Raw genomic sequence first — 20,157 nt, 5'->3', positions numbered from 1 at the left:
TCATGAACTTTTTTTGTTCAAATTTCCGTCTTTTGCATCTCAAATCATCACCTTTTAATGTTAATATCGAAATCCTATCAATTTAAGCAGACCTAATGATTACTGAATATGGATTTTAATTAACATGTTCAAAGTTCTAAAACAACAAATGTGGTTAGGTCACTTAATCAAAGGCAGTGTGTCCGTCCTTATGTAAGTTCGAGAATTGCCCTCCACGTAAATTAGAATACAGGTTAGACTATAATTTGTATTAAGAAAAAGAATGAATACAATAATTTAACCCATATTTTGCTTGATGTAATCCTCCAATGTTTGTCCTTTTATTCTTGAAATTTGCATGTTTGAGTTTTGGTGTTATGCCTTTACTTAACATCATATCAAGGAGAGACGTGAAAGAACTTTTGTATTTGGAGCAAAATGTCAAAACAACACCAAAAACAAGTAGACAGTCCATTTCCAAGTACATCACACTCTTTTTGGAACAATGTTTCGGATCAAAGAGCTAAAATTTGGAAAACATGGAAACCTAAGCATTCAATCTGGTACAACCTAGAACTCAATTCAATGAATTTTGCTACACGATGAACCGTATGTTTTTCGTACATAATTCAATTTTTTATCTTCGTTTAAGGCTAATATATTTAGCGTGTTGCAAATACAAAAGGATGTCAATTTCACTCCCTTGATGATCGATGTTAAAACAAAGAAATTGACAACATTACCATTTCACTCCAGACACAGATGTTCCACTCTTCTTGATCAGATAACTCAAAAACATCATCGTCATCTCCGTGTCACAAACCAACTCCGTTTAACTTTCAAATAGGCCGAAGCGAACAGGAACACCCACACCCATAAGCCAAGCGTGCCCCTTCAAGAAAGGCCCTGCAGTATAATGCATTGCCTCTTGCTTGTCAATTTTCTTGTATCCATCCCACTTCACTCTGTTGTCAGTTTTTGCGCCCGGTCCCTTGTTGTTATACTCTGCGTAATACAATGTTTTCAGCGCGAAATCTCCTTCCCACTGTGTCCATCCATCGGGGTGAATCAGGTCCTCAATTGTCGAATCCATCACTATAGTTCTCGAGAATTCCTTCGATGGCCTTCCGAGGTAGGTCTTGAATTGGGACTTTACTGGCTCAAGATCTTTGTCCGACATGATTTTGCAATTCTGTAACACTATTCCTGTGGTTTCCTGTTTGTCAGTCCTTCCCTGGGCTGTGACAGTGTTTTGTTGGTTTTCCAAAGGCTTGCGGACGTAGATCAAGCAGTTCTGGAAGATGGCAGCAGCGTCGCCAAAGATGAAATCAACGGTGCCTGAAATGACACAGCTCTTATAGAACTGCCGATGAGTTTGTGTGTATAATGTGCTTTGGTACCCTTCAAACCGGCAGTTCAGAAAAATAGTGCGGTCTGCTTGGACTCTTGCTGCCACTGCCTGATGCTTCTCAGGCCCAGCCGTGTTTCTGAATCCCATCGACTTTGCCATAAAACCTTCCCCTAAGACCACTGCAATTGAATCAAAAGGGAAAAAAAAAAAAAAAAAAAAAGAGTTAAGTAACATTGACACTAGCTTGAAATGGTGAGTTAAGCCTTACACATGCTCTATATCTTCTATTGCTATAAGACATATACATCACTTGTTGCCTAATTTGAGCGCATGTATTGCGATGCAAAAGGAGAGTGATTTCCACACATTCATTTTCTCGCCCTATACACCCATGTTCATTTATGGTTCCGGCCTTTGGGTTTATCAAAAGAAAATCAAAGGACAAAATTAAACACGAGTGTGCAGGAGGATGAGAAGGATGTGCTGAAATTATTTCTAGGTGCAAATTTGTTGAGCCTGTACCGAAGGGTGCAGTTTGGAATATCCTAACTTTATCGGCAAAGTTCTTATTTCCGGTGATGATGCTCTTCTGTGACCCATCGCCGTACATTGTAACGTTCGGCATCTTCTTTGTCACAGTCACAGTCTCATCATAGACTCCTTCTTTAACATAGATGACATACCTGAATTTTCATAAGGGTAAAAACACTGATAAATAAAGATAACAAGATAATGAAAATCATTGTTTTTTTAACACAATACATACCGTCCTTCGTATTTTTCGGGTATTTTTTCCAAGGCTTCACTAATGGTTTTGTAGTTTCCACTGCCATCTTTTGCCACTGTCACCTTGGGGGTGAGCTTCTCGTCGTTTTTCTTCAACATCCTTCGGTCCTCGTGACTCATCCAGGTAGGGAATCCGCTCTTGTCTTGCGATAGAAGGCGGCGATTGGATCCTGCAGCTGCTTCTGCACCCGGTGGCTGCAACTGGTTAAGAAGCGAAAGCATGGCTAGAGAATTACTAGTGAATTCCTTAGAAGCCTGCAACATCTTCTCCAACTCGGACTTCAATTTTCCATCAGGAAACCCGTCGACACATGTCTGCTGGTAAGATATCACCGCACTCAACCAGCTGTTCAAGACGCCTGTGCGAACCTTCCCCGACTCAATGTTATTGCCAAGCTGGGAAACGGCGTCCCCTAATTCCTCCTTGGCATCATCGAACAACACTTTGCAATCCTCAAACGCTCCCTTCTCTTCCGGGCTGTTGAAAGTCAGCTCAGTAGTTTTGCTGTAGGCACTCTTGGCCTCGTCTAAGGCGGCTGAGATAGCGGTCTTGATGAATGCCTTGGGTTTCGTTTCGTCCTTTGCCTTTTCAATGATGCCCTCGCACTTGTCCTTGTAATCTGCCACGTTGCACATCTCCTTCAGGATCTTCTGACCATTCGAAGGCACTTTGTTCTTCGATGGTGCATTTTTCGGTTGAGGAGCCTTCGGTGCAACTTTGCCTTGCTTAGCATTGCCCTCCTTTGCATTGCCCTTCTTAGTACCTTTATTATTAAGTTTGTTGACAATGAAATAGGCTCCGACGGCAATCAAAACAAGGAGGAGAATGACGACGACCGCAATGATAATTCTCTTCTTGAACTTACGTGCATTCTCGGTCTTTCGGCGTTCGGTAAGCTGGTCGAAATCCTGAAATGCCATTGCGAGAGGTGGCTATAAGGCAGAGGAACCTCTGCCTTAATAATTCAGGGCCAAGCGCAGGGGGAAAGCACCGATTCAAGCAAGAGACGGTAAAGAGATTGAAATACAATGGCGTTTCAGCTTTAATCGTTTTTGCTTTTCGCCTCCTCTCCCTATCTCGTTGTTCTTCTCTTCCGGAATTTCGAATGTCCATTATTATTTTGGCAATTGACAAATGAGGTCTGGTCGGGAGTGTTTTCAGGTATTCTATTTTTTTAAAAAGTTAGTTGGAGACGACAACAAGGGGTCCTTTCCTTTCTTCCTTTCCAACCGCATTTCCCTCGCAGATCATTTCAAAATTACATTCATACCCCTTACTGCCAAACGACGTATGACATATATTGTTCAAAATTGTCAACGAATTCATGGTTGTATGTGTTCTTTTGTGAGGTTAGGATTGAAGTCATAACAAACTCATGACTCCAATCAATGGACTAAGCCAATCAAGCATTATATATATTTGGCTATTCTCAACATTCTTCAACTAATTAAAGAACAAATCATGCTAGAAGGGAAACATTTTGACTAGATTAGTTGCCTTTGTGATGTTTGTTTACTTATAACACCAATTGTTATTATTTAGTGCTAATCGACATATCAATTTTATCACGTCACGAGCAGGGACGGATTCAGAATTTTAAGGTCAAGAGGTTCCAATGTAAAAGGTTTAAAAATAGGGGTGTGATATATACACACACCCTTTTACTTCTCACACACTTTTCTAATTTTCGGCTATTAGATCAGATATATTAGAAAAGATCAAAGAACATAAATTAACAGGCACACACCCCTAAAAATAATATTACGAGTTACAAAGTCTAAACTGTAAGCGTCTTTTTTAGCAAGGTCATTTATATTAAAAAAAAAGTCCATTCCCTTAAAAAAATTGTACCATTTGGGTCTTCTTCCGAACGAGGAGTCTTCTGCAAGCTTGCAACCCATTCACCCTCCTTGAAAGAAATTGCTTAGACTATAAGGCTTATAACTATATGGCATTTGACAATACAAATAAAACTACTTAAACTGTAGAACTTATAACAGCTAGGAATGGAATGGTCCTCCCCGCCCAAACATTTGGAGGGTCCTCGAAGGACCTCCATAGACGTTTTTCCCAGATGTCAAGTGTTATGGGACCACCCCGATCCCTCTATGAATCCACCCATGGTCACGGGGTAGGTTAATATGGTCATTACACGCCAATTACGAATACAACAGGGATGACATGGAGAGTACATTTGTGTACCACATTTTAATCATATTACTTGACGAGTTATGTGCACAACATACATTGAAAGAGTTAAAGTCATTGATCAATTAAAAAATCACATGAATTTTGTAAAAATAGCATTTCTTTTTCTTTAGAATTTTAACTAGCAAACATGGATTTGGACAATTAGTTAGGGCAGTCTGTCCATTTTCTTGTACCAAAGTTTGAATTTATCTCCTTGTAGATTATAGTAATTTAGAATGTCGTATTGCAAAAAATAAAATAAAAAATTGACCGATAAACTACTCAAGGGTTCTTGTGAGGGCTCAAAATTACGGAGCGGCGTCGAGTGACTATATTTCTTTAACTTTCCAAATTTCCTTTAGAATCATGAGGGCAGTGGTCAAATTGTAAGCTTTTTATTTGGGGTGGTTTGAACTTTGAACTGTCCAAAGTGTAGAACATCCTATAAGAAAATACCCCCTCCCCCTATACCCCTAAAAAATCAGAAAATATTTCACCACATCCATGCAACTTCACCTTTGATACATATTTTGAAATTGTTGTAAAAAGTTATTTCAAACAAAAGTATTCATACAGAGATCAGATGCCATCATCATAAGGAAATGAAGTGTACTGCAGCCATTCATCACCCGCAATAAACTCTTGCACAGTGAAATTGGATGCATCATAATAGTCCATAACATGATGTCCTTTCCAGTTCACTCTATTTGCCGTCCCAGCGCCAGGACCATAATTCCCATACTCTCCATAGTACAAAGTGTTCAACCCTAGGTCCCCGGACCAATTTTTCCACCCAGTCGGGTCAATAAAGTCGTCAATGTAGGACTCCAGGACAACAGTCGTGGAGTAATTCTTCCACGGCCTGCCTAAGTAGCTTTTGACAATGCTGGAATTGGAGTACAACTCATCAGTGGCAATAATGGAGCAGTTCTGCACGGAGATTCCTGTGTTTTGATCTAGTGTCTCCCTGGACTGCGCTGTGACGACTGTGAATTGTCCCGGCATTGGCATTTTCGACACGATGTTGCATGCTTGAAATACAACTGCGGCGTTACCAAATATGTAGTCTATGGTTCCGAATATGTCGCACTCTCTATAGAATTGTCTAAAAGAGTGTACGTATAATGTGTCTTGGTAGCCGTCGATGGTGCATTTGTAAATTGCAGCCAAGTCTGCATTAATTCTCAGAGCAACTGCTTGGTGCTTTATTGGCCCTGCCGTGTTCTGAATTGTTATGTCTCTTGCTAGAAAGCCCTCTCCGGACACAGCTGGAAAAATTGAGAATGTTGGTTGGGTTAAACAAACTGGGAATGAACTCATGAAAGGTTATCAAATGTAAACATGATTTTCAAAAATTGCACTGATATCCACTACAATTAAGCATGTTATCGATCTCAGTCCAAATTGAGATTTTTATCGTAACCTTATCTAACTTTTATCACGTGTGCGTCTTATGAGGGGTGAAAAGTTCATTTTAAGACATTGAATCTTGTACTTTAACTGTTGGATGAGACTTGAAATGACATTTTCATCCTCTCACATGAAACACGTAAACAAGTGGAATAGACGAAATACAGATAGAAAGTCTGATTTGGACTAATAACAAGTTTAACTACAATAGTACCATTAAGGATTTTCTTATATTGCACTAATCCTCATTGTGGTGGGGTAGGAAATGTCAGTAATATCCAAATCAAACTTTTTATTTTAATTTTGACGAAAATTTGCTCATATGTTAGGGTTAAAAGGTCAGTTAAAAACATTGAGCTTGTTCAATTCATAAATAAGAATTTTAGATGACTTTGTCACCCTTTCACACTAACGCGTATGAGCAAAATTAAACAAAATCAGATGAAAGTTCGATTTGGACTGAGAGTGAGACGGTAGCATGTTTGACCACAAAAGTATCTTCAAGCATCTTCTCACCACAAGACTGACATTGACATATGACTCCAGTATGGGGGAAGAAGAAGACAGTAAAATTGAAGATAGCAAGGAAAGCATTTAGAAATATTAATTACCGACGGTTGCAGATCTGAATGTACTCCATCCATCAACAACACTCCGGTTACCAGTGATGAAAGTGATGTCACTTCCGTCTCCAAGAAGAACAATGTTCGTCTTGTAGCTCGGAATCTCCACATTTTCTTCGTAAACCCCTTCCTTAACATATATAATGGTCCTATCATAACTATTATTTGGAGCAAAAATAATAGCATCACTAATTGTGGTGAAGTTCCCTGATCCATCCGCGGCAACCGTTAGGACTTCACTGGGGTTATATTCGTCACCGGAACTCTCCAATATCCGCCGGTCTCTCCTCGATAACCACCTCGGAACGCTCATGAGACGGCGATTTGTGCGCCCTTTATTGGTCCCTTGTTTTGAGATAGCTGAGAGAGAATTGCTTACATATTTGTATGTGCTAGTCAAGGAGTTAACTAGGGTTGGCTTCATAGGGCCAGAAGCAGAATCCAACCCTTCCATGCAAGTGTTCTTGTTTGTGAGAGCGGCGCTGAGGTAAGCCCTAGCATCGTTGAGTTTCTTGGCGTTTCGCGCTTGGACTCGAGACACAGATCTTTGTAAGGAAGAGAGAGTGATTTGGTGCAGCTCCTTGCAGTCCTGGACAGCTCCCTTCTGCTTCTCGACGATGTTTGAGTACTGTCCGGCCTTGTAGATGAGATCGGTGAGCTTTCCGGCTTCGGAGATAGCGACTTGGAGGGATTGGAGGAGGTAGGAGATGATGTTGGGGGTGATGTTTATTGAGATTGAGAGCTTCAACGAGTCGAAGCAGATGTCTGGGTAGGGTGCGGACTTGCAGAATGATCTTATGGACGCCAAATGGGGATTAAAAGTAGTTGTGTTTGACGACGAAGAAGAAGAAGAAGAAATGTGGAGAAATAAGATTATGCAGAGGAGCTGCAGCAGTTTTGGAGTGGAGGAAGCCATGAGAGGACTCAGAGGAGGAGTTGGGAGAAATAGAAACTTGATGTAAATATGTAAGAGTCCAGAGATTTTTCAGCGTGATCGGTATACAGATAGTATACCATGTGTCATTATATAAATGATAAGATATGCATGTTAAAAATTTAATAACTTAAATAATAAAATTTACCATCACTTATATAAAAACATATAATGTATCACTCGTATTTTGATCGCAAGACAAAATTTTTGTTAAGAGTCAGAATATATAAGAGCATAAAAGTGCACAACTTGTCGGTGTGGCCTGTTAATATATCTTTTGGAACATAAATGGATATTTCTTAGCTTATGAACAACACGGATTCTGATATGGTCCTATTTTAAAAAATAATAATAATGATAACTAGACAACAATGATAATGTTAATTAAACATATATAAGTATTATTTGTCACATGATAAAAGAAATAAATATATAAAATATACAATCGATTACAAAGTAGATTCCGAATTCTTCAACTCTTGTTTTTTTAGTTTGATTCATGTTTCACGGAAAATATACTTTGCATTTTGGTTTGTCATCCCAGTGGAAAGTTCCAAAACAGATTAAGGAAATGGGGACTGCATTCAGAAAATCTATTTATCTCTACAATTTATTATTAATTTCAAGTTTTGTTGTTTTGCCTATGGATTTATTTTTTTAATTTAATATTCTGTTTTGGTTGGTATTTCATGTTATGCGGTTTTTGAGAGGGATGGGAGGAGGAAGGACCTCCTCGTTCTGCAAGATATTCTCGGCTTTGTAGGACTTGGAGAAAATACGGACATGGGCCACGACGTCTTGGCCTTGTGAGCGGACAATGGAGTCGTCATCTTTTGGGAGTTTCTGATTAGACTGTTGCTTGTGCTTTCAACAACAATGACAACGAAAGTTTATTCTATTATGTAGGGTCCAAGTAAATTTTAAGGCACCAGTACACTCGGTTTTACGTTTAAATTTTCATTTAACTCTAAGTACTCAATGTTTTTTTATTTTTTTAAAGTCTTTTCAATATCTTCATGGATCTACCTTTTTGCTCTGAGCCTCTGTCTCATTATCGTATTTTCTAATCGGAGCATTTGTAGGTTTTCGGTTCACATGTCCAAATCACCTTAACCGATTATTTATCATCTTATCTTCAATTGCGGCCGCATACACTTTACCTCGTATACCCTCATTCTTAATCATATCGTTTCTCGTATGTCCACACATCCAACAAAACATTCTCATCTTGGCTACACCCATCTTTTGCACATATTGATGCTTGATTTCATGTTTTTATATAAAAAAATTTGTGCAAAACATGTATTTTTTATTATTAATATCGTCAGATACATCAGTAATATGTCAATATGATTTATTCACAATAAATAATATTGACGCAACACTAGTATTTCAGTATTACCCTATTGAAGATGGATCATGTGCTTTCCGTAACCGGGCTATGTTTATGTAAAATGGAACTTCCGTGAGTGAAGGTTTTCTCCCAAACAAAACACACTCACAAAGCAACACAAGTTGAAGGAAATTGCATTTGCATGCCAACCAATTTGCAACTTGACCTTTTGTCTGGTGAAAAATCACGGGAGACAGAGAAAAATATGTGTGCCTTATTTCTCTCCTAATATCTGCCAATATCTCACATGCATAGATTCCTTTTTATCAATTTTTTTTTTAGTCTTCTTAATCTGCATATAGGACCTCTGTCACATTGTTTATCCCACTTGCCCAACGTATGAGCACTGCCAATAATTACAAAGATAGGGCTGTGCATACGCCTATTTTTACCATCACATACTTTTGTTAATTTTTTTTTAAATTTATTTAATCTAGTGGTTGAAAATTAAGAAGAGTGTATTAGAAGTAAAAATGAGTGTGTGAATAACATTACCCTAATTACAATTGCTAATTTATTGATACCAAAAAAAAAAAAAAAATTGCCACTCAAGGGAGAATTTTCAAGTTGCTCAATTCAATTAAGACATTACGGTAGTGGTATTTCGAGCCCATTGCACACTATTATGTAAAATGTTAAAATATATAATAACACGTGAAAAAATTAGAATATCATCGACGTGGCATCTGAGGTGTAGACAAATTTCTCCCCATAACAAACTTATACGCATGACTTTTTTCTTGTTCTGTTTTTTCCATTCCTTGTTTTGCAGAATGCCCGAGCTGGTTACCCAAAACCTATTTCAGTATTTAAATTGTACGGTAGAAAACTGACTGGTCGTTGGTTCAAACCCTACTTGGGGAGATTGGATTCAATACGAGTTCTTACTCAAAAAACTCGGAATGAAAGGGTTCACTTTGACTGTTAAGAGTAGATAACTGGTTCGTTTATAGTACTAAATTACTTATTGCTGCTCTAAATTTTCTTAACAAAAAAAAAAAAAAAAAAAGACAAAATTGATTGAAGAAGACATACTTAGGTACAAGATTGAAATTACACACAACTGCTTGAATCCTCAAGCCCCAAGTCCTGCAGTATATTTGACACCAGTAGTAGGCAACCACAGGTCGCCTTCAATAAATTGGGCTACAGTATAGTTCTGGACTTGAGTAGACTCATTAAACACTCGGTAGCCGGGCCATTTGACCCGGCTTTCGAGCCCTGCTCCGGGCCCATAATTTATGTACTCCCCATAAGACAATGTGCTCAAAGCAAAATCCGCATTCCACTCGAGCCACCCCTCAGGCCTTATGGCATTGCTCAAGAAGGACTGCATTATTACAGTTCTTGAATACAGCTTCCAAGGCCTACCAAGGTAAGTAGAAGTTGAGTTGACAAAGGGTAACAAGTCTGCATCTGCAGTTATGTTGCAGAACTGGATTGAGATTCCGGTCGGCTCATTCGGGTCCTTCCGGCCTTGGGCCGTGACGCTGTTCTTCTGATTTGGTAGGCCTTTTTTGGCTAGGATCTGGCAGTTTTGGAACACAACAGTTGCATCACCAAAAATGAAGTCAACTGTGCCACTTATTTTGCAATCTCTGTAAAACTGGCGCATTGCGTGTGCGTAGAGTGTGTCTTGGTAGCCTCTTATTTGGCATCTGTAGAACACCGATAGGTCGGAATCCGATCTTAGGGCAACTGCCTGGTGCTTCTCTGGCCCTGCCGTGTTCTCGAACGTTAGGTCTCTTGCTATGAACCCTCTACCACTCACAGCTGAAGACATAGTTCCATGAAAACAAGATCAGTTTTCATAACAGGAATGGTTGAATACAAATTCCTAATAACAGAAGGAGTAAATCACAACAATGGTCCTAAACTTATACTCATGTTTCACTTTTGCCGTTCAACTCAATTTTTAAATTTTGTAGTTCGTCAGTTGCGTCATCTATCTCACTTAAGTCATGCCGGACTTAAATGTAAAACGGTAAGTAGGACACATAACACAATTGGAAAACGTAGAATTAAATTACATAAGTTTAACAATTATAACATCAATGTTACCAATAGAGATGCATCGGTTGTATATAACCTATTTGCCACGGCGATATTATTAAGGAAAGACTTACACACAAGCAATGCACACAAAATCTGATGGCAAAATAATAAATTGTTATGGTCATGATGTAAGACTATCCAAGGTGATGCTCTGCTAGGTGAGGCCAATAAATTAAGTATGCTAACATGTATTGGGACCATGTACTTTCCTCTCGTACCTCCCACCTACCATTTATTAAGGTGAACATTATTGAATTGGTTGGGATCCCATTTAAGATTCCAATAGTCTTAGAACAGAGTACCAGGATAAAGCCAAAAAAAAAAAAAATCTAAGATACTTTATGTAAAAAGAAAAAGTTTAGGGTGAAAAATCCAAAAAAAAATAAAATAAAATAAAACTACGCTCTTTACATACAAATAACACTTTGAATTGTGTACATATTTTCATGTGTTAAGTTGTGATTTGCAAGTAAGAAGGAAAGGACAGTGTAGGAAAAATTATTAAACAGATGCTTACCAAATGTTGCGGATCGAAATGTGGTCCAACCATCGACAAAATTTCGACTTCCAGAGATTATAGTAGCATCCATACCATCTCCAATCATCATTAGGTTCCATTTTTTCTTCTTGATCTCCACATTCTCTTTGTAAGTGCCTCTCTTGATGTATATAACGTAGCGGGTCATGCTTTCATCCGGCGCTGCTAACACAGCATCCGTGACATTTGCGAAATTCCCGGTACCATCTTGGGCTACAACTGCATCCACATTGACACCACCGGCTTGTAGAAGTTTTCGATCTTCGGCTTTAACCCACGAAGGGATTTCGCCATTAGGCCCGTGGTGATCGGTATTAGGGTGCACTTGGGTGAGGAGGCCTTGGACTAAAGAGGTAACTTGGTTGAGGCCAGTTGTGACCAACCCTTTGACAATGCTGTTGGTGCCTTCGAACCCATCACTGCATGTGTCCTGGTTAACTAGTGCAGCGCTCAACCATGTCCTCAGATCAGAACTTAGTTTCCCTGTGCTGTTATCTTTGCCTAAAAAAAAGTACAAATTGGTGCCTTTTTTGTTAATTGGTTGACATGAAAATTCAATCTTGTAAAATGAAATTGGATTACAAATTGCCAGTCTGCAGACCAATTTTATGTCTATTGGACTTGAGTCAAAAAGCAACTCTATGATCAAAGGCTACTGATTTTTTAATAGAGCAATATTCTAATCAGTCTAATCTAAATTATTGGGATAGAGATTTGAACTTCGAGTGTGAAGAGAAAGTACGATGCTCTAGTTAATATGCCAATATGTGATTAAGGCCGTGGATGCAACTAAAATCATAATCTATTCAGTTTGAAGTGCAGATGACTAAACGACGAGTGCCAATCAAATCTATATTATTGGAAGAGAGCCTTGAACTTCAAGTGTGGAGAGAAAGTACAATGCTCTAGTCAATATGCCAATATGTGATTAAGGTCGTGGATACAACTAAAATCATAATCTATTCAGTTTAAAGTGTAGATGGCTAATCCACGAGTGCCAAATTAGTGTTAGTGAATGTGTGTCTTGCATGCAAAGCTTGTTGGAAATTGCAGAGGAAATAATTTTATTTTTTATTTAGCTTAGATTTCAATCCACCCCTTGACTTCATGAACCAGAATCTCAACTACCCAAAACAAGTCAATGGCTAAGGAAAATGTCACATAAACAAAAGGATCCAAAATTAATAACAGACTTAAGCACTTAACTTAAGGGATTAAAGGGAATATATTTATTTTTTTATTGAAGAGGGAATTTTTTCTGTTATGTAGTAGTTACCTTCCGGATTCTGGGAAGCAGAGAGAGACCAGTTCAGCTCATCAGCAGTGAAGTCAAGCAAATCGAGGCAGTCGGAAATGGCGTTGGAAAGGTGAAAATCGCCGAAAGCTGTTGCAAACTGAGAGAGTATGGAGGCCACTTGCTGCACAGCACCAATGGTGTCCCTCAAGGAACCTGCAAATTCGGATGCAGGCACTTTCAAGCACTCTGACCGTATGTCATTTGTGATGCTGCAGCTAGCAAAAGGGATTCTGCTTTTGGAGCAGGCACACAATAAGACTAGCAAAAAAAGCAGCTTCCCAGAAGCCATTTACCAAAAAAAGTGCTTAATGATGAAGACCTACTAAATTGTGTGCGACTAACAAATAAATATGAAAGTGGAGGAGGAGACTATTTAAGGCAAAGAGTGGATTGGGTTGATTGAGCAGAAGAGGTTGGATGGGCAGGTGAGGGAATTTAAGAGAGCCGGTGGATCATGGTTGATGCGGCATACGACTCAGTAGTCGTGCTGATTGCAGGTTGGGGAAGCAGGCTTCAAGACCGTATTATATACACATAGAAAGCAATATCTTTTAGAGTTGTTCGCGGCCCTCATGTCAAATACAAGCTGCTGTTAGATAGAAACAGAGCACACAGCGCGCAAAAAAAAGTTTATTCACAAGCATTTCGTCGAACATTGATGGGTTTGTTATCGTCAGTCAAATTAATTTTCATACATGTCAACATATATCGACATATACTAAAACAATATAATGAGTGATATAGAGAGAATTTGTCAACTGTTGTTGACGCAATCTGTCGAGATATGTCTAGCATGTATTACATCAAACACTTGGTGGCACAAAAAAGACATGTATCAGACATTGAATTGTTCTTAAAAGACATTCTCATGTATATTTTCTGAACTCTAAGATGTTCATGGGACAACCTTGGTCCCTAATTCCATTCACTCCTGATAAATCGACATAACAATGTTTGAAACTTCTAGCTAAACAATGGTATGAATTAAAACAATTATCTTTTTACCGAGTTGTATTGCTTTCAAACCCCTGTAATGTTACTTGACAGAAACAATCACCCGCAAATTAATTTTGTTTATCATATCAAATTTTTGCTTAGCAAATTATACGACTGTTCAAAAGTAGAAACAGTCCATGTGTCGGCAGGCCCTACGGTGCAGTTAGGATTTCATTCTCTAATTGAAAAAACCCACATGCAAATGAAATCTAAGTAATAATTCGCTATGATTTAATATTTAGCAGTGGTTACTTGTAGGACTAATTAATCACGTCCCATCCGAATGTCCCATAAATTATTCATGGGAAAACCCCTAAATTCATTTACGCGGTACTGGATTTTTAGCAGGATCCCTTTATGCATGTTATTCAGTAAGAGCAACTCCACCGATGTCTTGAGTCCGATGAATCGGTGACAAAAATAACCCAATAGCCCTAGCAATCTGCTCCAGTCCATACGGACAATGGGGCACGGGGGAGGCCCGAGTGAGAGGCCAACTCGAATTAGTGGCCCGAAAGCCTAAGGCCACATGAAGCAAGGCTGACGTCAGGACAACATCAACCACATTATAAAATTAATAAAAAAAATAAATAATTAATATAAAAAAATCCGAAAATTTTTAAAATAAAAAAAAAAAAGATTTAATTTTTCTATAACTATCTTATCATTATCTTCCACCTTACACCACAATTTTATATTTTCTCAAATACTTTGGGTTGTAATTTCTTATTTAATGAAACGTGGTACAACGAGATCGATTAAAAATCATATCCGAAATTTGAAATAAAATTATTTTTTATTATTTTATAAAATAAAAATACTAATATTTTATTACTTATTGTCATGACTATTCAGTTTAGACCGGTATAGATGCAAAAGGCAATTATTGTTCATTAAAGGCAGTTAGTGTTCATTAAGGGATTCAATAGTGAGTTGTCCTAGAGGGTCTTTGCAACACTGGAGTTGCTCTAATTATGTTCTTAGGAAATGAGCATGATAAGAGAAAAACGTGTATGATACAGATATATCGTTAGGATAACATATTGTGTTAATAATGTAATAATAATTTTTTTAAATAATATTTCGTTGCAGTATGTCTCATGTTAATAATGTAATAATATTTAAAATAATATTTTAGAAAACTTATATATATATTTACATTTTTGGTAAGAAAGCCACTAAAGCAGCATACCCATATCATATAAGTAGTGTTTGAAATTTCTTCGATAAAATTAGAGAAAGATATGGAAATGAGAAGTGAAGTCTAAACTTCACTATATGTTGGAAAAACTCTTAAACTTCAACTAAAATCGATAGATTTTATCAATATTTCCAACATATCGATGAGGTAAATTATACAAAACTACCTCAGTAATAGGTCAAACCATAATCTCATACCTCATGTTTTAAGCATTACAATATCATACCTCAATTTATGAATTCGCTGCAATGTTAGAATTTCGTTAAATTTTCTGTCAATTTGATTGTTAAATAACGATGTGGCAGGGATGTGACCGACTCCTTCCCCAATTCAAATAAAAAATTAATTAATTTTTAATTTAACTATTAAATTTAATTTTAAAAAAGCCTCACGCTGACGAGAAATTTTTCCAGTTCTAGCTCCACCACCCTTCTCCCTTTCCGTCGTCTCTGCAACTAGACAGACTGATAGCCTCCTTCCGGTGGAAATCGTAACCATCGTCAAAGTCAAGCCCTCAAAAATGTATTTTTGTTTCCTTTCCTTTCTAATTGTCATCTTCAATTGAATCAATTCACGTTCTAATGCTTAAACCCATCAGTTTTCTTTGTAATTTTCTTAGGGTTTTCATCTTTCTTTTTCGATTTATTTCGTCAAAATTGAAATGGATCTTGAGGGCTTGATTTTTCTTTTTCAAAAGTCAGTGATCTCTTGAGTTCATCTTCCTTCTTCTATCTAATTCTGTTGTTTCTGCTAGTTCAATTTGTAGGATTTAATTTAAGGTTTTAAGTTGGAGAATTTAATTTAAGAAAAACTAATGAAAATTTTTTCAAAACTTTGAATTTTAACGAAAATGATAAAAATGTATTATAAATAAGTAATACTATAATTAATTTTTTAAAGTAAAAATATATTTTTTTGTTAAAATGAATCGGGAACTTTTCGTTAAAATTCTTTTAATTTAAGATTTTCAGTTGCAGGGCTTGGTATTAGCGACAATTAGGGAGAATTTAATTTAAGGTTAAATTTGATTGCTGGTTCACTTCATGATTCCCCCACGGGATTGGAACTCGATCGAACAGAGAGTGGCGAAGGTTTTGTGGAAACGATTGAGGAACAGGGACGATGGAATCGAAGCTGGGTTTAATTGAGCAGTCGTTCATCAGCTGTTATTCGCTCCGGGTGGGTGAGGAAGAGATTTTTTTTTAATTAATTTTAAATGTTAAATAAAGAATTTATTAATAATTAATTAAGTTTTTATTTGAATTGGGAAAGTAGGGTCTTACTTCTGTCACATCATCATTTAACAATCAAATTGACAGAAAATTTAACAGAGGTCTGACGTTACAACGAATTCATAAATTGAGATATGACATTGAAATGTTTAAAACATGATGCATGAGATTGTGGTTCAACTCATAATTGAAGTAGTTTTGTGTAATTTACTCCATCGGTTATATATCGACAAACAGTCATACGAACTCTAAAGTTTTATTTTAAATTCTTTCATGTTTTTTACAAATTTTCATCATTTTCATTAAAATGCAACCGATAACAATACATTCATCGATATTTACACAAATTTAGATATCGATATTTAAATCAATGCACATGAGTCATTCTCGTTACTTGGAGGCCACCACATGCAAATTACTTGTCTTTCTACGCACCCTCTCCTTTTCCAAGACAAATTTTGGATTAATTGTGATAATTAACATACTGCATTGTCGGTGCGCCACGTGTACACATATCTCTTTTCCAGATTTCTGCACCTTCTAAAGTCAATTTGTTATGCTGGCTTACCCCAGAATATATTATTTTCCAATGTTTTATAAGGGAATGAAGAGTTCTTTTCTTCTTCTTTATTGTTTTTATCGACAGAATTCTTTTCTTTTTGAATTATGATATTCTGTCCACCATATGCAAGTCTACACACATCATTTATGATATGTAATGTTTGCTAGACGTATATCGATAGGTTGCGTTCATAACATTCTACAAATTTTCTCAATATCACTTTTTAGATGTTTTGGCATATATCCATATGTGTTGACATGTGTACATAATTTGACTGACGACAACAAGCCTATTAAGTGTTTGATGAAATGCCTTGATGAAGAAACTAAATTTTTTTTTTTTGCACTTTCGCACTCTGTTTCTCTATAAAAAAACTTACCCTTTAACGTTAATATCTCCCAAAGTTCGAATCCTAAATCCGTCACTGCATATCATAATCGTAATTAAAAAAAAATGAAAAGAAACATCAAGATCATTGTAAAGTATATGTATGGTGATGGAAATAATAGCAGGGTTATTGAATGAGCTAATGAAGAAGCCATATGAAGACACATGCATCTATGAAATTATGAATTAGACAATTCTAAAGCAAGAAAGGAACATTCTCTCTCTCTCTCTCTCTCTCTCTCTCTCTCTCTCTCTCTTCTATCTTTTTCCTTCTCATAAATCCTCTTGATAAGTACTGCCAACCTAACAAGTAACAACTCAGATCCCAATTTCCAAAAAAAACAAAAAAAAAAAAAAAGGAGAAGAGAATATTAATGTTCTTGGATCAATATTGATGCATGTAGGATCAAAATCATCCGCATTAAAAACAAATTCAAAGTTTGGAAAATTTGAAAGTTATCATCAATTCCATTTTGGTAGAACAGGTGATCAAATTCAATGAGATTCTAGAACACAATTAATACAAAGTATAATATACATATATATATATATATATATATATATATATATATATATATATATATGTGCATGTGTGTGTGCGCGCGCGTAACTACTAAAGAAGTGTGCATTTCGGCATATAGATTTGTCTCATTTTCTTGTTTGTTTTTCTAAATTTTGTTATGTTGCTCGATTTGTTTTGCAGTTATACTTTTAGGTTCAGCTTTAGAGGGGTAAGGTTTCATGTTCCCCTCTTTCATCTTTTTCTTGTATCTTTATTATTTTTGTTTTTAGAGGGATAAAGTTTATGTCCCCCTTCTTTTTCATGTAATTTTTTTTTATCATTTTTTCTTGTATTATAAGGGGTTAGGTTTATGTCCTCCATGACTAGATGTAACCTTTTTTCTGTTAACATTAAAGTTTCACTCGTATCGTTAAGGTTTTCTAAAAAAAAGTGTGGATCCAATTTACTCATCATAATACATGCTAATGTGACAATCACATCAACACATAATTACACTAATTCACGTATTATGATATAGATGGATTAAAAAGTTGATATGATTTGTACTTAAGGCCTAATATTATAAATATATCACTGTTACAAATTAAGATACAAGTGAATTTGTAATACTAATGGGGGAGCAACAGTTACACTGAAATATTTGCCGTGTTTGGCATGAACTCCAATTTCACTGTTGAAAATGAAAAATAAATAGAGTTTTAACGAAAAACTCATGTTACTGTTTACTTTAATGAAAAACCATATTTTTATACTAAAAAGTCAATTCTGGTACCATTTACTTTATTCTTTATTTTGTCCTTATCATTAAAACTCAAAGTTTTCAAACCCTTTTAATTAGTTTTCTTAAAAATAAATGTTTTTTCTGGGCAGTCAAGCAAGTCACAGATGCGGATGAAATAAAAGTGCCATGTTATGAATTAAAGGAAATGGAATCTAATACTTGCAGCAATTCAGTCAACTCTAGATGGAAAGTCCTTTTCCAAAAAGCAACAAAGGCCGAAAAAGAATGGCATATGAATGAGCTTAAAAGAAGAAAAGGGGAGATACGCAAAAATAAAACGCGATTTACAGCTTGCGTTTGATTGGAATTTACTCAAACTTGCTTTTGCGTTTGGAGAAGCATCATGTCAAAAAACGCGCTTCTCAGCTTATTGGTATTGGGGTGCCTACTTATTAGGATTATCTTTCATCTTCTTTCCATCTCCTTTCATTCCTTCATCTTACATTCTTTATTTTATCTTTTCTCTTTCTATAAAAAATTTATATAGGATATTAACATGACTTAACCTTGACTATTCAAATAAAAAAAAATAAAAAAAAGAAAGAGAATCTTAGTCCACATAATATTTGCATGTCGTTATTGAATCTGTTGGCTACAGTATAGATCTATTAATTATGCCGTCGCATGCACGTTGGATCTATTTGAATGTCATTATCTCTTGAAGTTTCTTTCTGACAAGAAATTATTTTTTAAAACAAATTTCTCTCTAATTGTATAATAACATATGATTATTTATTTATATTTCGAGTACATTAGAAAATCTCTCATTTCTGATGTATCTTAGTACTTAAGTTTAAGGATCGATGTGATTAATGCCTTTGTATCATAGTTTTCAATTCAGTGTCATACATATAATTGTTTTTAGGATTCGAAACTAGCATAATAATTTAAGAAAGAGAAGAGATTCGAACTCGAAACGCATGGACAAAAACTCAACACCATATCAAAACTAGCATATTGGACCACATGCTTGTTAGTCCTAAAATTGACTTGGGTTATGAATAAAAGTACCTAGTAGAGGTCCAAGTTTCCAAACTTTCATGCGTATTAAGAATTGTATGTATTAGGAAGGTAGATTTATTATGTCCCGATCATTGAATTTGTGAACAAAAAGACGGTGTAGGGCGTGTCATGCCGACCGGCCAATAGACTTGATGCACAATGTAGGCTACCATGTTCCGTATTCCTCACAACTTTCATGTGCAATAAACTGTTGGCTAATAAAGTTATCAAGGAAGAACAACTGTATATGATATGGAGGTGGGGGTGGGGGCCGCACTACAGGTTCACTAGAGATTTTTTAAATATTACTGTCACAAGAGTACATTAAGTATAATAATACGATTAGTTAAAAATTTAAAAAGAAAAATTTTCAACCAATTATATTATGATACTTGATGTATAAAATTGGTTTTTGGCACACTGAAAAATTTCTCCATCTCAGCTGCTAAATCAATCGACTTTGGGATTGTTGGTTGAATGTTTATGGAGAGAATCTTTGCTTTCTCTTTTATGCAATTTGTCGGATCATCTTTGGAATTGCAATATTGCGCTTTCGTGTTTTGAAGCCAACAAGCTGAAATTTCTGCGCATTCTAGTACTATTCCTTTCCTGTCCTCCTACGTCTCTTTAATAATGTAGCTGAATAGCGAACTGATCAAATTATTTGATGGATTTAGATGATCCCAATAGGTTTTGAGACTGAAAATATATTGTTTTTCTTGTCTTTCGATAAACGAGGTTCGAACTTATTGACTTCTTTTAATTTTTTTTTATTTTTAAAAAAGGACCTTTATGGTACAAGCTCGTTAGTAAAGAAAATCATTACCTGAAGATTTTAAGTCGTCTTATATCCACTTCATTCATCTCATATCATTTGAACCGAGACTACTAGTCTCCTTCGAGTTCAAAATATAAA

General features: G+C 36.3%; 3 protein-coding genes across 3 annotated transcripts; all 3 read right to left on the bottom strand.

Moving 5' to 3' along the window:
* Positions 1 to 386: 386 nt before the first annotated feature.
* On the bottom strand, positions 387 to 3,224 carry LOC137715745 (putative pectinesterase/pectinesterase inhibitor 45). The gene is made up of 3 exons (XM_068455087.2): positions 2,097 to 3,224; positions 1,853 to 2,013; positions 387 to 1,509 (listed from the first exon to the last, which is right to left on the bottom strand). The coding sequence occupies exons 1-3, from the start codon at positions 3,035 to 3,037 to the stop codon at positions 812 to 814; spliced, it is 1,800 nt and encodes a 599-aa protein (XP_068311188.2). The 5' UTR covers positions 3,038 to 3,224; the 3' UTR covers positions 387 to 811.
* A 1,584-nt stretch (positions 3,225 to 4,808) lies between these two features.
* On the bottom strand, positions 4,809 to 7,469 carry LOC137715608 (putative pectinesterase/pectinesterase inhibitor 12). Its single transcript, XM_068454953.2, has 2 exons — positions 6,329 to 7,469; positions 4,809 to 5,575 (listed from the first exon to the last, which is right to left on the bottom strand). Exons 1-2 carry the CDS (start codon positions 7,254 to 7,256, stop codon positions 4,887 to 4,889), a joined length of 1,617 nt encoding a protein of 538 aa, XP_068311054.2. The 5' UTR covers positions 7,257 to 7,469; the 3' UTR covers positions 4,809 to 4,886.
* A 2,214-nt stretch (positions 7,470 to 9,683) lies between these two features.
* On the bottom strand, positions 9,684 to 13,195 carry LOC137742609 (pectinesterase/pectinesterase inhibitor PPE8B). The gene is made up of 3 exons (XM_068482523.2): positions 12,537 to 13,195; positions 11,240 to 11,761; positions 9,684 to 10,440 (listed from the first exon to the last, which is right to left on the bottom strand). The coding sequence occupies exons 1-3, from the start codon at positions 12,844 to 12,846 to the stop codon at positions 9,743 to 9,745; spliced, it is 1,530 nt and encodes a 509-aa protein (XP_068338624.2). The 5' UTR covers positions 12,847 to 13,195; the 3' UTR covers positions 9,684 to 9,742.
* Between the last annotated feature and the right edge of the window lie 6,962 nt (positions 13,196 to 20,157).

This window comes from Pyrus communis, chromosome 15 (genome assembly GCF_041283825.1).
Source record: "Pyrus communis isolate YQ-2024b chromosome 15, ASM4128382v1, whole genome shotgun sequence".
NCBI lineage: Eukaryota > Viridiplantae > Streptophyta > Magnoliopsida > Rosales > Rosaceae > Pyrus > Pyrus communis.
This window is presented reverse-complemented; position numbering and strand designations above follow the sequence as displayed.

What these genes read in the sequence shown, in the direction of transcription:
- LOC137715745 (XM_068455087.2), bottom strand. Translation starts at nt 3,037, where the DNA reads ATGGCATTTCAGGATTTCGACCAGCTTACCGAACGCCGAAAGACCGAG. An exon ending in CCCGAAAAATACGAAGGACG is followed by an intron (nt 2,014 to 2,096) that starts GTATGTATTGTG and finishes ATGAAAATTCAG; the next exon opens with GTATGTCATCTATGTTAAAG. An exon ending in ATTCCAAACTGCACCCTTCG is followed by an intron (nt 1,510 to 1,852) that starts GTACAGGCTCAA and finishes ATTCAATTGCAG; the next exon opens with TGGTCTTAGGGGAAGGTTTT.
- LOC137715608 (XM_068454953.2), bottom strand. Translation starts at nt 7,256, where the DNA reads ATGGCTTCCTCCACTCCAAAACTGCTGCAGCTCCTCTGCATAATCTTA. An exon ending in ATTCAGATCTGCAACCGTCG is followed by an intron (nt 5,576 to 6,328) that starts GTAATTAATATT and finishes CAATTTTTCCAG; the next exon opens with CTGTGTCCGGAGAGGGCTTT.
- LOC137742609 (XM_068482523.2), bottom strand. Translation starts at nt 12,846, where the DNA reads ATGGCTTCTGGGAAGCTGCTTTTTTTGCTAGTCTTATTGTGTGCCTGC. An exon ending in TGCTTCCCAGAATCCGGAAG is followed by an intron (nt 11,762 to 12,536) that starts GTAACTACTACA and finishes ACTTTTTTTTAG; the next exon opens with GCAAAGATAACAGCACAGGG. An exon ending in ATTTCGATCCGCAACATTTG is followed by an intron (nt 10,441 to 11,239) that starts GTAAGCATCTGT and finishes CTATGTCTTCAG; the next exon opens with CTGTGAGTGGTAGAGGGTTC.